Consider the following 16,925-nt stretch of genomic DNA (forward strand, 5'->3'; position numbering starts at 1 on the left):
CTTCATGTCAGATTCATATGGCTGATCTTAGGAGACTTCACACAACCAAACTTACCAACATTTAAATCCAGACTCACGGGAGATTTTAAAGATTGTTAATTGTTGTAGAGAAAGTTAATACAAGGCAGTTACTAATGTTTTGTGATTATCTATATTGGTTCCTTTCCTGGCTTGGTTCATTTTTCCATCACATTATACACTGCTCGTTTCCATGGTTACAGACCACCTTGCAATCCATCAGCGATGGCTATGCTTGCACACTATAGGAAAAAGCATCAGCCTCTCTGGTAGCCAGGACTGTGGGAGCGCACATAGGCTGGTGCTTTTTCCTATAGTGTACAACCACGGCCACCACTGATGGATTGCAGGATGGTCGTAACCATAGAAACAAGAAGTGTATAATTTAAAGGAAAAATCAAGCCAGCAAAGGAGGCAATATGGACACTCACAATACATTAGTAAGTGCCTTGTATTAACTTTCTCTACATGATACATGCGACTTACTGAAGTGAAACAACCCCTTTAAGGCTTTCCCTTATTCTACATGGTGGTTGATTTTTAATACAGTTAAGCATAAACCTGTGTGTTTTGAGAACCAAAAAGACATTTCACTGATGTAGTAACATTCGTGCTCACAGATCATGTTTTTTCTTTTGCATTTTATATTTGAACTGATAGTAATAATAGCCATGTGGGAAGATTTCTCAACATTCAGTTAAATTGTTCACCTTGTAACTCTTATTGTTATCCTGGTCTAATTAACTTCACACTATGACTATGCACCAAATTTCTGAAAGTGGCGACCAGCACTTGTTAAATTTAGCACAGGCAAGCTACCCCATTCTGACTTATTTTCACCTATCACAGCTATGGCAGGTCAGGAGTGGAGTGCAGCTGAGACACGTTTTTCAGACTTTTTCAGGAACTCACTGTCACAGACTATTGATAAAGTAAAACGACGGAAAAATCTGAATTTACTCCAAAAATAGCCGCAAAACCAATTTGATATAACAGGGCCTAAGCCCCTTATTTCCTTTTTCTAAACTATAGAGTCTTGGATTTATCAGTAAAATAGAGCCCTAGAAATATATATGATGTACGGTAATATGTCAACCCAGACTTGTAGATCTTTGGATGCTGAAAGGCAGACCTCTCCTTCATTTAATATACAATAGTATAGTCAAAAATATGTCTCTCTCACTAACAGTCAATTCTCTTAATTTCTGTTTATCTTTACAAATACTGATTCTCTTGTGGGAAAAAGTACAAGACAAATGTAAGTTTTTGTGCTGAGATCTGTTTTATGCAGCATGTTGAAAAGAAGTACGGCAGTTTGCTTTTCTGCTTTTACATTTACAAGTGGACTTGTGTTTGCTGTGGCTTTTTACGGTATCATTTCAGTTTTTTGCTTTATAGTTTTAGGGTACTTTCACACTAGCGTTTTTCTTTTCCGGCATAGAGTTCCGTCACAGGGGCTCTATACCGGAAAAGAACTGATCAGTTTTATCCCCATGCATTCTGAATAGAGAGTAATCCGTTCAGGATTCATCAGGATGTCTTCAGTTCAGTCGTTTTGACTGATCAGGCAAAAGAGAAAACCGCAACATGCTACGGTTTTCTCTCCGGCGAAAAAAAACTGAAGACATGCCTGAACGCCGGATCCGGCATTTTTTCCTATAGGAATGTATTAGCGCCGGATCTGGCATTCAGAATACCGGAATGCCGGATCCGTCGTTCCGGCATGCGCATGCGCAGATCAGTAAAAATGTGAAAAAATGTACAAGACGGATCCGTCGGTCCTCATGACAAGCGGAGAGACGGATCCGTCCTTGCAATGCATTTGTGAGACGGATCTGCATCCGGATCCGTCTCACAAATGCTTTCAGTCAGCGGCAGATCGGCGGATCCGGCGGCCAGTTCCGACGACGGAACTGCCCGCCGGATCACACTGCCACAAGTGTGAAAGTAGCCTTACTTGTGTGATCCTTTGTTCCTCTGTTTAAATATTACTGTTGCTTCTGTATATCATATGTTCATCCTCTTCAAGTGAAGCGCCTTCAATCTTCAACAGCCTGTGTTAGAGGTCCACAGAGGAGCTACAGGCTTCCAAAAACATCAGCCTGCATTTTGCTGACTGTTCTACAGGAGGGCAATGGGAATTTCCTAATTCCCTGTAGCCCTTGAAATTATTATTATTCTTATTAAGTGAATTTAATTACTTACATTTATTATTAGAAGATTTTTATTTTTGCCATTCTGAAAAAAATATTTCAACATTTGAAATTCACTTTAAGAGATTTTGTTTTTTTTATGAGCATTATTTTCTTTTCTAATTTATGTACTATACTTTTTATATTTTTATAATTCTACAAATTTACTTTGCAGTGCCTCAGCCTCCAACTATTACTCACCAGTCGCCCAAAAATTATATTGTGGATCCAAGAGAAAACATTGTGATTCAGTGTGAGGCAAAGGGAAAGCCCCCGCCAAGGTATGTCGTCCCTATATGTTCATTCAACTTGTTCAAACATAACTGCTAAAGTCTTTAGGGCACATTTATTACGACCAGCGTTTTAGACACGGTCTTAATAAAGGCCCATAGCAGGCGGTGGTTCCGCCGAAGTTATGAAGAGGCGCAGGCCCCTCCATAACATCAGCGCATCCAGCGCCAGTTCTAAATGTAAGACAGCTTCCTTTTTTGTCTTACATTTAGACCATTTTCTATGCCTAAAACAGGCGTCGAAAATAATGAATGAGACGTGCTTGCCGGCCTGTCCCCTTCCCCGCCTACAATATTAGACCTGGCGAAGTCGCAGATAGCAGTGCAACTAATCATTGTGCTGCAATCTGCACCTCAAATACGCCCAATTTTGGCATATTTCAGATTAATAAATGACCGCCTTTGTGCCTACTGCATATCAGACACCCGACTATGCCCACTTTTCACTAAGAAGGTGAATGTCCAGTTTTAACCCAAGCTTCACAAAGCTCCATTACATCAGGATACATCACTCCAGTGGTAATAAGATGAGACATGCAGCCTACGGACAGGACTGTGAGAGTATTGCTCACAAGTCATTGAGCTAACAAGAATGAAGGATGTCTTTTTGATGTATATTTCTTTACATCTCTTGATTGGCTTATTCTTGGCAACTAGTCAGGCTATGCATGTTATAAATAGGCTAGGAAAGTTGGATGTATGGTTCCCTCAGAAAGAACTCTTGTGATTTCTGGCCATCTTGTTATGACAGAAGTACACATTTAGGCCGAATGCACACGGCCGTGTTCCGCGGCCGAGAGCGGTCTGTGGTATGCCGGGCTGGATTCCTGTTCAGAGCAGGAGCGCACGGCGTCATCGGTTGCTATGACGCCGTGCGCTTCATGCCGCCGCTGCACTACAGTAATACACTATACGAGTGTATTACTGTACAGCAGCGGCGGCATGAAGCGCACGGCAATACACTCGTATAGTGTATTACTGTAGTGCAGCGACGGCATGAAGCGCACGGCGTCATAGCAACCAATGACGCCGTGCGCTCCTGCTCTGAAAAGGAATCCAGCCCGGCATACCACGGACCGCTCTCGGCCGTGTGCATTCGGCCTTAAGCAGAATATATCCCTGCAGTAGTGGTGTTTTTGTGTCATTTGTAGGACAGTGGAACAGTGATTCATACAATTGCTTCACACTACATAGTGAATGTTTCCGGTGCACTTTTCATGTAGTAGAGTTCTGCATTTAGCATGTACTACAGTATAATATTAAGAGTGTAAGTATTTTATGTCATTTTAATTTATGCTATTACAGGAACATTTCAGCCTGAAACATTTATCACCTCTCCACTGGATAGGAGATAAATGGTAGATCATTGGGGATCTAACCTGTAAGTCTGAAAAGCCTCTTTCACGCCAGTGTATTTGCAGTCCGTATAAGGCACATATTTTGTGTACCGTATCTTGCTGCTAATGTTAATGAATAGCGCTATCCACATGGGTGTATAATTTCCATCAGTATCTGAAAGGATATCCTCGCGTTGTTAGTTTTTTCTTCCAAATACGCCCATTATAGTCTTTTAGAGTGCATCAAAAATGTAGGAAGGAAGTAATACACCTGTAAATCTGGATGAATTACAGAAGCAATACTGATGGTATATCATCCTTAATCTGTTTTTATTCCAGAGCTGGAATACTGACGGATTTTTATACGCTCATGTGAAACAGGCTAAATGGAGTAGTGCGGTTGGGTTTCCGCTGATCTAGCATTCATCACCTAGTGGATAGGTGATAAATGCTTCAGCCTAGAACAGCCCTATAATTAACAGCCCACTTAGATCAGAGAAACTGTTACCACAAAATGCAATATAATCTGCAGGCGGTGTGTTATAGAGCAGGAGAAGCTGAGCAGATTGAGATATAGTTTTGTGGGAAAATATTCAATAAAACTTGTAATTTTATACATTTAGAGTGTAATAGAGATAAACTAATTTCTTTAAATTAATTTTGTTTCCAATTTGGCGAGTTAAAAAAATAAATAATCATATCAAATATGCTCCAATTTTCCAGAAAATGGTTATATACCACTGTCTGGGAGAGAGCCAGAGAGTGTTGCTGAATCTTTTCCCACAAAACCATATATCGATCTGCTCAGCTCCTCCTGCTCTATAACATGCTCCCTGCAGATTGACCTGCATTTTCATGGTGATGGGTTCTCCATATGTCACATTTTTGTGGTTACAGTAGGTTTATTCTAGAATGCTTTCCGTAATGATATCCTATTTGTAGAGATCAAATTGTGACTCTCAGTAATCACTGTGACTTTGGAAGGGAGAGTGTGCAATATACACAGGATACCACTGAACTTGGAAAGCTTTTCCAATGGTTCTTCACATTTGTCTTAATGATATATTAAGAACACTCAGTTTTCAAGTGATGCCATCAATACATGCACAGCCTGGAACAGGTACTTCAGATAGGAACACACCGGCTAATTCCATAAGCATATTTTATATTTAGAATTATTTTGTCCATATGACAGTACATAGTAATCAGGTTTTTAACATCCAAACTTTACCCTGCAGCTTCACCTGGACTCGCAATGGCACACATTTTGACACAGAAAAAGACCCACTGGTGACAACGAAAGCCAACTCAGGAACCCTTGAAATAAACATCATGAATGGTGGAAAGGCAGACGCTTATGAAGGAGAATACCAGTGCACAGCCAAAAATGACCGTGGTACTGCTGTATCAAACGTTATACTCGTCCGTCAGTCCAGTAAGTTACTATTTTAACCCTTGTTATTTTAGGCACAGTGTACTTTTATTTATGTTTTCATCTCTTAAATTATAGTGTTATCATTGTTTTCTTTTTTTATTCCTTGCATTTTTTATATAATGTTATCTTTTCTTTATGTCATTACCACTCTCTTCCTGAATAATACATGTACATTTATTCAGTCACTGAGTCATTTGAGCTTTGCATTCAATTTCTGTTTAATTCTCTTGCTTTTTCTTTTCTTTGATTAAAGACATCTTTAAATTCCTCAAAGCCATCTTATTAGAAGGTAACGGCAAATCACGGCCCTGGTTATGTACTGCATGGAAGTACAAGCTTATCCTCAGATGTTCCTATTTGTGGGACCCCCAAAACATCATTACCTCCCAGAATGATACAATCTCATTGATGAGATTGTAGAACACAATACCAACAAAAAGTAAACCTGGGTAATGTATCCTAATACACAGGATCTCAATGGCTACCTACAGATGACTTCAATAAAATGAAGTGCTAGGTCAGATTTGTTTTGCCAAATCCAAAAACTACAATATTTCTTTTCTTTGAAATTGAGACGACTTTTTAGGCAATTTTATGATGTTGCACTATTAAAACATTTTTTATAGTTATGTTTGGACAGATGAATACTACTTAAGGTATTACTGCTGAATTATATTTTGGACTGAGGACATTGATTCTTCTCCATTTTAGAGCTCTCGTACATTACCCAGTGTTTACCTTTGCCAACTAAGACTCCTTTTCACCCACTGCACACATTCCTTGTATGTCAGAACTACAAATCCTTTTTATTCTCCTTTATTCAAGCCATTCACTGTTGAACTGGATGTACTGTTGTTGACAAAAGTCCTAGATGCTATAAATGCTATTCTTTTCATTTACATAATTACTGCTAATGTGTAATATTTCACACTGAATGCCGTGAACTTCCAAGTTCCATGTCTCGTTTTCATGTGAATGAAATGTTGTGAACTGTGCGGTAATTTATTGGGCCATTTATGTGGTGGTTTGGGTTATTATAGAGGCATGGAAAAGGGTTGCGGCTCCTGTTAGTTATAGCCAGCCAGATAGCGACCATGCTGAGAACTCGGTGTGATGCTTACTTTCAGGACGTTGGCGACTTCAAAACACTTATATTGTATTTTTTGCACATTGAAAGAGAAACATTTAAATGGAAAATCACAGTTTGAGGACTTGCTTCACAGTGAGACGTGAGCTTGTTATACAAATAACAGATTGCACAGCCGACCACATTATCCCAAAGTCTACATTAGTCCCAAATTGACTGTTCTGTAGATGAAATGGGGGGAGTGGGAAACACGCTGTTCACCATGGCATTAGTTAACCTTTTTATAACTACTTCTTAGTATAACATGCGCCAAAAACAAATGTTTAATTTAAGAAAACTGGAATATAATTTAAGAATACATACACATTTGTATCCTCCATAGGAATGTGGAAGTAAAGGCCGGTTTACACCCCACAATGTTATAGCCGATTGTCAGGAAGGAAGCGATCCATCCCGACAGTATGAGAATGAGGGCAGTTTCTGGGCAGCAGATCGCTGTTTAGACAGCATGATCGGCTGCCCAGAAACGAGGATTGATGTGCCTGCAAGAACAACTGGATCACCCAATTAACGAGTGTTTAGTTAGTTCATCAGGTGATCGGCGGAACATTTAGATGGGCAAATTGTCAGGAATGAGCATTTGCAGGAAAGGTCGTTCCTGATAATCTGCCTGAAAATCCACCTTTAGTCGCCAACAAAGCAGGCAATTATCGAGAACAAACTGTTTGTTCCTGATAATTGCCTGCTCGGTACTGCAGATGAAAGCTGCATTTTACATACAGCAATGACCTCCGCTGTATGGGGATGAGTGATTGCTCATCTCCATACACATTACTTGTTTCTGGGCAGAATATTGCTGTTGAGACTGCACAATTGCCAATGAACGATGATTTAGGTGACTGTTCATCAGGTGATCAGTGACAACTTTACATAGGACTGTTATTGGAAATGAGCGTTTCTAGGGATGCTCCTTCCTAATAATTGCCCTGATCGTTGGCCACTCTAAAGATGCCTTTAATCCTCTAATATGTGTTTTCCATGTCAACTCAGACCATGGCCTTATGGTACATACATTTTGGTAGTAGTAAAGACTATATCGAAAAAACAGGTGTCCAAAAAGGATACAGCTTTTATAAAGAAACCAAGCAGAGCATACTTTTTATTTTAGTGTGGTTTATACAATAGAAGCTGTTCTCTGCATGGTTGTTAGGAGAAATTAGACAATCTTGCATAAATAGCATTAGGGGGAAGGGATCATATGTGCCACTACTATTATTTTAGATTTTATAAACAATCGATATCTGTAAATAGTATTTGTGTCTGTACCCATCCATAAACAGAGAGTTTTTACTGGACCTTGCACTGTTCACATTATAGTATAATGTATTATATCAAAATAATTCATTGTTTCTCTTTCACAGGATCACCACTGTGGACTAAAGAGAAAATTGAACCTATTGTAATACAACAGGGTATGCCCCTGGTTTTGCCATGCAAGCCTCCAAAGGGTTTACCTCCACCTCTAATTTTTTGGATGGATAACTGTAAGTAAATGTATTGTTTAAGCCTTAAAGGGGTTTTCCAACTCCTTCCAACCATTATTGTATTGCAAATGTAAAATAAGCACATTAACTAATGTACCGTATTTTTCACCGTATAAGACACAACTAGGTTTTAGAGGAGGAAAGTAAGAAAAAATATGTCATCAGACCCTCAGTCAGACCACCAATGTTAATCAGACCTCAGCTCAGACCCCCAATATTAATTAGACCTCAGCTCAGACAACTAAAAACACCTCAGATCAGAACCCCAATGTTAATTAAACCCCAAAAAGACCTCTGCTTAGACCCCCAATGTTAATTAGAACCCAGCTCAGACCGCCAATCAGAACTTAGATCAGACTCGCAATGTTAATAAGACCCTCAATCGGACCTCAGATCAGGCCCCCAATGTTAATCAGACCTCAGATCAGACCAAAATCAGCTCACCTCTCTTGTTCCGGTCACTGCTGCCGCTCCTGAAATCCAGCACTCTTCATGCTGTGGTGTGTTGTGACGAAGAGGGGAGCATGAATAATGCCACATAACATTTTCTTGCATTGTGTAAAACTTATATTGGGACATTCCCAAACTAAATGAAATTCTTGGTGATCTTTATCGGGGTATGTTCTTACTATGCTTTGTTCTTATCATCTTTTTACTATATTAATATATGTAACATTTAAAGGGGTTGTCCAAGATTTCCTAGGCCAGTGCCGTCATGTTAATTGGTCACATGACTGAGGTGCAGGTCAATCCCAATCAAATGAATGGGGCTGAACTGCAATACCAAGCACAGCCACTATCCACTGTATTTGGTAAGTTGTGAGATGGCCTCCTGTGAGCGCCGTGGCCTCCTCAAACAGGTGATTGTAGAGATGTCAAGAGTCAGACCCCTCCGTTCTAATACTTGGAAAACCCCTTTAATAATATTAGCCTACAAAATAAACTGGGTATAACTTAATAATTTAGAATAACATTTTCTTACAGTCTTCCAGCGTTTACCTCAGAATGGAAGGGTTTCCCAGGGTCTAAATGGTGACCTGTACTTCTCCAATGTTCAACCAGAGGACTCACGAGATTTTTACATCTGTTATGCAAGATTTAACCTTACTCAGACTATCCATCAGAAGCAGCCCATTTCTTTGAAGGTTCTAACAAGTAAGAATATTATTTACATCGTCTTCTTTGTCATGTCACTAAATATAAATAGTATCAGGGAGATACTTCTGGTTCATTTTAAGAAACTGGCATGCATTCGTTGCTTCACATGTATTATGCATTTTAGACACTTTTTGAGGGACAGGGGGCATGAGGGAAAGGGGGCATGACCAGCTCTATTATACTCTACTCGGTTCTGCTTGGTTTTGGTAGTTGGTTTTCCCACTGAGGACTTGCAACCCCCTCATTGTAGCTGGGAGCAGTGTAGTGAGGATTCTTTCCGATCAACAAGTAGTCAGCAGTGTGGTCTAGGGTTGTCACGATACCAAAATTTTGATTTCAATACCATAAAAAAGTATTGCAATACTCGATACCACGCTAAAAAATAAAACACCAAAAAAGCTGCATGCATTCTGCATTTTATGGAACGTCCAGGCCATAATCGAACAGTCCTATCCTATTTTTTTTTTGGGGGAGGGGGGGGGACGGGGACGACAAGGTGACAAAAAATCGCGCAGTTTTTATTTATTTATTTATTTATTATTTATTTTTTCTGTTACGGCGTATACCGCATAGGAGATATTTTTAATATTTTAATAGTTTGGACTTTTCGGACGTGGCGATATGTAATATGTTTATTTATTTACTTTATTTATTTGTTTATATATTTTATATGTAAAATTGTGCAAGAGGGTGATTTATACTTAATATTTTAGTGGGTTTTTTTAAAAACTTTTTAAAAACTTTTTATTTAATAACTACTTTCCCCTTAGGGGCTAGAACCTGAGTAGGATCTTACACTGTCCCTGCTGCCCTGTGCTTTGTGCACACAGCAGCAGGGAGATTACCATGGCAGCCATGGATCGCTTCAACAGTGTCCTGGCTGCTATGGTAACCGATTGGAGCCCCGCCATTACACTGCACCACCAATGGAGGGGAGGTGACCCTGTGGCCACTGCCACCAATGATTTTAATACTGGGGGGGTGCATTGCGCCACCAGTGTTTTTAATACTGCGCCACCAATGAAGATAATTCACCTTTAATACCTTTAATCACATAGCTGGCACCCGACCTCTATGACAGGGCCGCACCTGAGGGGTTAACTTCCGCTGATCGCAGCTCCCTGTCATAGAGGTCGGGTGCCGGCTCTGTGATTCTATCTGTATTAAACATTGATTATCTTCATTGGTGGTGCAGTGGCCACAGTCCCTCCCCTCCTCCGCCCCTCTCTCATTGGTGGCAATGGCGCAGGGGGAGGGGAGAGACTGCTTCCTTCTCCCCTGTGCTGCTGAGGGAACATGGCGCGCGCTGACAGCAGCGCGTGTCATGTTCTGTGATACTCGGCTGCGCTACTGCAAATCCCAGTATTGAATCAATACCAGTACAAAAGTATCCCTGATTCCATGCAGTTTATAAGCACCGAAATTATGATGGTGTAAAATTAGACAAAGGTGCAGGAGAGACCTAGGTGCAGGGAGCAGCCAGAGGGAGGCCACCCAGAAGACACTTCTTTATGAGACTGGTCTTTTTAAAACAGTGTTTTCTTTTAAACGCTGCAGTTTGTTCTAATGAGGGAGCCCCTCTTTTTTTTGCTGTTTTAGGCCTCATGCACACAGCCGGGCCGCAATATACAGGCACTGGCTGTGTGCACCCTGCATCACGGATGTGGACCCATTCAAGTCGAATGGGTCCAGAATCTGGAAGGTACGGTGCGGAATGGAGGTACGGTACTTCCGTTTCTCTCTGTGCCTCTGCACCACAAAAAAATAGAACATGTTTTATTTTTTTGCGGTGCGGACGAATCACGGACCCATTCAAGTTGAAAGGGTCTGGATCCGTCTGCGGAATCCACACGGATGTTGCCCGTTTGTTAGGGACTGCAAATTGCCATCCCCAATGCACGGAACGACCAATTTAACGGTCGTGTGCATGAGGCCTTATGCTGCTTGTGGTTAGGATAGCACAAAACTGATGATGGGTTCCATTTAAATTCTACTGAAAATTATTCTTTTAAAAGACATTAATGAACTTATATGGTGCATATCTGTTTTGGAAGTTTCTGATTCTCTCAGAATATGTTTAAATTGTCCGTATAGCTTTAATGAAAAATATTTATGCTATTTTATTTTTTAGTGGATGCTATGAATGACAGTATAGCTGCTAATTTAACTGAAAATGATTTTTATGGTGGTGAGTTTTGGTTAAAAAAAAAAAAAGACCTTATTTAGTATTTCCTTTAATACTTAACAAATCCACACCTTAACCATCTATATTTTCTTCTTTCCTCCTTGTCTGTCACTATACCCCTTTTAATACATTACTTTCTGTTACCCAAAATTCCTGCTCTTAATAGCAGTTGCGAACAAGGCTATCGAACAGACATTTTGTGTTTCTGAAACGTATTCACAGCTGAATGAGTGAACGCTGCAATTCATATACAATAGTTGTATTTCCCAATGCTTTTGTAGTTGAATCCCCAGGCTATTATCGACATAATGGAGCAATGAATATGCAGTTAAAAATAAACCCAATCTTTTCATGAATTTTACAATGGTTCTCAATATAACAGAATTCCCAGGAAGATTATTTACCATGCACACAGTGTAATATATTGCTCTGTAAGTAGCTGTTAAGGAACATAATACCATTTATTTTGGTCTTCCCCACCTCATGAAGCACATTTTTTAACAACATTATAGTAATGATCCTGCTTCCGAAAGTGTACTGACCTGAAATTAGACCCTCCATGTGGTCCAATGCAGGAAAAGGACTACATGGTGTATAGGCTCTTGCTTTTTGAAGTTATATTCATCTATCCCAAAGAAAAGTCATTAGGGAGGAGCAATCTTGTGTTTTCAAGTTCGGGATTCAAGGTTCGGGTTATCTGAGAATTCCGTTATAAATTCCGCTACCAAGGACCATAAGTTATCCATAACTGTATTCTTATGATCACCCGAACATTGTACGCCGAACTTGAAAACACAAGTTTGCTCATCCCTAAAAGTCATCTGGTGCAGACCAGTACCATCATCTTCCAACAACTGTCTAGAAGTCTGAATTGTGCCACATTGTAACCAGTTTCTTCAGGTTCAAGTTGGCAGTGCACTGATGGACTAAACTACATACCTGTTTAAGTAAATCACAGTTCAAAGAAAGTACCTTTTAATTTGATTTTATTGGATACAATATAGAATTTATATGAAGAGCATAATTTACATTTGAAAGGCTATACCTGCCACTATTTTACATTCTGCATGAAAAATCATCTTTTGGCACTTGACTAATTGGTACAACTATATTAACAGATGAATATTTTAATGTAATCTCAGCTGGAGATATCGGAGGCAGGAGCTTAGTTTTAACTTTCAAGTTTCAGGACTGCAAACTTGAATTCCACCAGGGTCATATTTCTGCTTTCAAACATAGATAAAAATGTCTCAGAATTTGCATAATCAAGTAAAACGGTATGTTATATTCCCCTGTCAAGCAATTGCATGAAAACCCACATAAATAAGACATGAAGCTCCACAGGGTGACTCGTGTAAATGATTCCATGGTGCACACATTATCTTTTATTACAGTAGAGGTAATTCTGAATTTCTTAATTTACTGAAATATTCTTAAAATTAGTCATTAATCAAAATCTGTTATGAAATAAAGAAAACGGAAGTTGAGTACGCTTAACTCTAATTTTTTAACTGTCTCTTCCCACCCACTAGTAGAATATACATTACTAAAACATCTGAAGATCTACCTTGCATGTCTTGTATTCCTTTCTAGAATTCATTTATTTTCTGTATAATCATTTCTATCTTGTTCATTGTCATACCTTAGAATGTTGTTTTTTATCTTCTTTTTACCTTCTAGATAGCCCGGTGGATAACAGACCTCCAACCTTTTTGACTTCCACTGGCCAGACAAGTAATAAAACAGTGCTAAAAGATGAAGTACTTTTACTGGAATGTATCGCTGAAGGACTGTAAGTTGCTACTTTTTTTTTATTTAGGTGCAGTTATTTCACTTAAAAGGGTTGTCCAGCTTTTGCTAAATAATGGCCTATCTCCAGGATAGGCCACCTCAAGCTGATTGGTGGGTGTCCGACACCCCACACCCTGCCAATCAGTTGTTCAGGTGTAGCTCAGGCACCGGAAATTGGCACTGTAACCACACAGCTCGTGTAATGGGCAGAGATCATCAATGCAGTACTGCGCCTATTGCCTTCAGTGGGAGCAGCGTTGTAGTAATGAAGTCCTTCTACTACACAGTTGACAGTGATGTGTATTTCTGGTGCCAGAACTACAACCGAACAGCTGATCGGCAGGGATGCAGGGTATCGGACCCCTGCCAATCAGCTAGTGATGGGCTATGTTGAGGATAGCCCATCACTTAATACAAGCTGAACAACCCCTTTAAGGTGGCCATCCACCTTAGATAGCTGTCAGGTAAACACTCATTTAGCAGACAGCTGTTACTTCAGACCCCCTTCCCCCATACATACATGGATACGGCATGTTAAAATCAAAATGCTTGACCATTCTTTCCCTCAACATTCCCTCAACACCTGTTAGATGGTTGCTGATCCCTCCAGCCGCTTGTGTATGGCTACCTTTAGACTAGCTATTTAGCTAGGCAGAAGTGCAATTTTGTAACCTCTTGTCTCAGCTAGATTTCTGCAGTTGTATGAAGTTTTTGGGGTCAGGACAACACCTTCCTTGTGAGTGAATCTTCGACCTTTGCAAACCCTATAGCTAAGCTTGCTTGCACGAAAAATACAATACAGATGTGTCCACACTTAACTGATCGCTTATCTCAACATGTCCTGAGATGTGTGTCACGAAATGATGTTATATCTAAATTGGATAAATTGCAATATAGGGTTCAGACAGCAGGTGGCACTTTGTGTTACTAGCTATACAACGTTCAGACAGCAGGTGGTGCATTGTGTTACTAACTAAATACCTTAAGGTAAAGACCCGGTAATGGAATTACAATTGTGAAATTTGGCCAGGTTCACAACAGGTCTTTGTCTTACATTTAACATATAGAAAAAATATACTGTATACATTAAACAAATCCCTCCAACGGATGCTCTTTTTTTCTTTTTTTTACTGTGCAAAGATTACCATATATTTTGACCTGTGCCATTGTTTACTACAATTCTATATGCCGTATACTATGATTTAGATACACTTGGTGTCTAGTATTATATTTATTATATTCAAAATAACACACACCAACCACGGTATTATGCAGAGATTATTATATACTTTTAACAGTCCCATTACATGTTACAATTGTACAATAATACAATTCAGACACACTGGGTGTCAGTATATGCCGCAATTTTTGCATGACAATTAAAATACTTATTGATTGTCTGCTGAGCCGTGTATCTAATCCTATCATGTGTGATATTGTCTGCTGAGCTGTGTATCTAATCCTGTGTGATACTGCCTGCTAAGCTGCATATCTAATCCTATTATGTGTGATAATGCCTGTTGAATTGTATATCTAATCATATCATGTGTGATACTGTCTGCTGAGCTGTGTATCTAATCTAATCCTGTGTGATGCTGTCTGCTGAGCTGTGTATCTAATACTATCATGTGTGATACTGTCTGCAGAGTTGTGTGTCTAAGCCTGTTGTGTTTGATATTGTCTGCTGAGCTGCGCATCTAATCCTATCATGTGTGATACTGTCTGCAAAGTCGTGTATCTAATCCTAGCATGTGTGATACGGTCTGCTAAGCTGCGTATCTAATCCAATCCTGTGTGATACTGTCTGCAGAGTCATGTGTCTAAGCCTATTGTGTTTGATACTGCCTGCTGAGCTGTGTATATAATCCTATAATGTGTGATACTGTCTGCAGAGTCGTATATCTAAGCCTATTGTTTGTGATACTGCTTGTTGAGTTGTGTATCTAATCCTATCATGTGTGATACTGTCTTCTCAGCTGTGTATCTAATCCTGTCATGTGTGATATTGTTTGCCCCCATTGAAATTGATGGGTCCTCAAAAAATGTGGATCAGATGCAGACCAAAAATATGGCCATGTGAATGCACTAAGGCTAAATACACAAAGTTCTTTGGGTGAGGATTTAAAGCAGGCCTGTCTACAGTAATGGATTGGAAAGGAATTAGAACTATACAGTAAAGGAAGGATTTATTCTTCTGGCTTTGGCTGAAAATCGGCGGTGTTTAGCCCTGGTATGTCAGCATTCAGCATTATAGCGTCTCACAAATGTCCCACCATCTAAGTGTCCAGGCCTCATATTTCCTGCTTATGACAAGGTTCCAGTCTCCATACTCTGTCTCTTTATTACCTGTTTGTTTGCTTTGACTATTCACCCTTGTATCCTGTGGATAGATCATCAGCATCTGATCGTCGGGGTCCGACACCCAGGACCCCTTCCGATCAGCTATTCACCCTTGTATCCAGCTGTTCTTTGATTAGTCCCTGATTAAGTTACATACAGCCCCCCCTCTATTGTTCACACCTAGAAGTGTAAATGGAAGGCTTTAGTTCTTCTGAGACATTGGTCTTCATCCAAAAAGCAAACTTACTAAGTGCACAAAATCAAATTATACCAGGATTGTAACTAATGAAATATACACTGCAAACAATGTTTCTGCTTTCCACAACTATTACCCCTATTTTCCTGCACTGCCAAAAAACCCTGCACCCAGCAAGGAACTTCGTATCTCTCCCTCCATCTGACCTCCTGCTCAGATCTGTTCCTTAACATAAAACCTTCCTCTCTAGAGGGAATTGTAAGAATGATAGAGACAGAAAAACCGGGGAATTTAAAATGAGCCACTGTATCACACATAATAGGATTAGATACACAGCTCAGCAGGCAGTATCACACATGATAGGATTAGATACACAGCTCAGCAGAAAGTATCACACATAATGGGATTAGATACACATCTTACTAGACAGTATCACACGGAATAGGCTTAGATACACAACTCTGCAGACAGTATCAGACAGAATAGGATTAGATACACAGCTCAGCAGGCAGTATCGCACATAATAGGATCAGATACACAGCTCAGCAGAAATGATTGCACACGACAGGATTAGATACACATCTTAGCAAAGCATATCACACATGATAGGATTAGATACGCAGCTTAGCAGACTTGTATAACACATAATAGGTTTAGATACACAGCTCAGCAGAAAGTATCACACATGATAGGATTAGATACACAGATTAGCAGACAGTATCACACATGATAGGATTAAATACATAGCTTTGCAGACAGTATCACACATGATAGGTTTAGATACACAGCTCAGCAGGCAGTATCACACATGATATGATTAGATTCACAGCTCAGCAGGCAGTATCACACACAATAGGATTAGATACACGACTCTGCAGACAATATCACATGTGATAGGTTTAGATACACAGCAGAGCAGACAGTATCACACAAGGTAGAATTACAGAGGTACACGGCTCCACAGACAGTATCACACATTATATCATTAGATACACAACTCAGCAGGCAGTATCACACACAATAGGCTTAGATACATGACTGCAGACAGTATCACATATGATAGGATTAGATACACAGCTCAGCAGGCAGTATCACACCTAATATGATTAGATACACAGCTAAGCAGGCAGTATCACACATGATATGATTAGATACACAGCTAAGCAGGCAGTATCACACATGAAATTTGGATTCTGGATTTAGCGTTCCTTTATTCTCATGTGTTTGACTTTCGCACATTTAATATTCTCAATAGATCTCACCAAATCTAGCTAGGTTTGCCTCTAAATATCTCATATTGGAGGCTAGCTTCTCTGCAGCTTAAAGGGGTTCTGCAGTTTTTTTAAACTGAT

At 39.8% G+C, this 16,925-nt stretch overlaps 1 protein-coding gene across 13 annotated transcripts in view; it reads left to right on the plus strand.

The window, feature by feature from the left end:
* Positions 1-16,925, plus strand: part of NRCAM (neuronal cell adhesion molecule) — a 212,208-nt gene that overhangs the window by 136,074 nt on the left and 59,209 nt on the right. For 9 of the 13 annotated variants that reach the window (XM_044280341.1, XM_044280345.1, XM_044280347.1 and 6 more), the window contains exons 3-9: positions 1,265-1,276; positions 2,386-2,491; positions 5,076-5,272; positions 7,781-7,903; positions 8,888-9,058; positions 11,193-11,249; positions 12,927-13,038. In XM_044280341.1, coding sequence (XP_044136276.1) covers positions 1,265-1,276; positions 2,386-2,491; positions 5,076-5,272; positions 7,781-7,903; positions 8,888-9,058; positions 11,193-11,249; positions 12,927-13,038 — 778 coding nt within the window. The remainder of the gene's footprint in view (positions 1-1,264; positions 1,277-2,385; positions 2,492-5,075; positions 5,273-7,780; positions 7,904-8,887; positions 9,059-11,192; positions 11,250-12,926; positions 13,039-16,925) is intronic. The other 4 variants (XM_044280343.1, XM_044280353.1, XM_044280352.1 and 1 more) reach the window with 1 other exon arrangement.

Source organism: Bufo gargarizans, chromosome 2, assembly GCF_014858855.1.
Source record: "Bufo gargarizans isolate SCDJY-AF-19 chromosome 2, ASM1485885v1, whole genome shotgun sequence".
NCBI classification, from domain to species: Eukaryota; Metazoa; Chordata; class Amphibia; order Anura; family Bufonidae; genus Bufo; species Bufo gargarizans.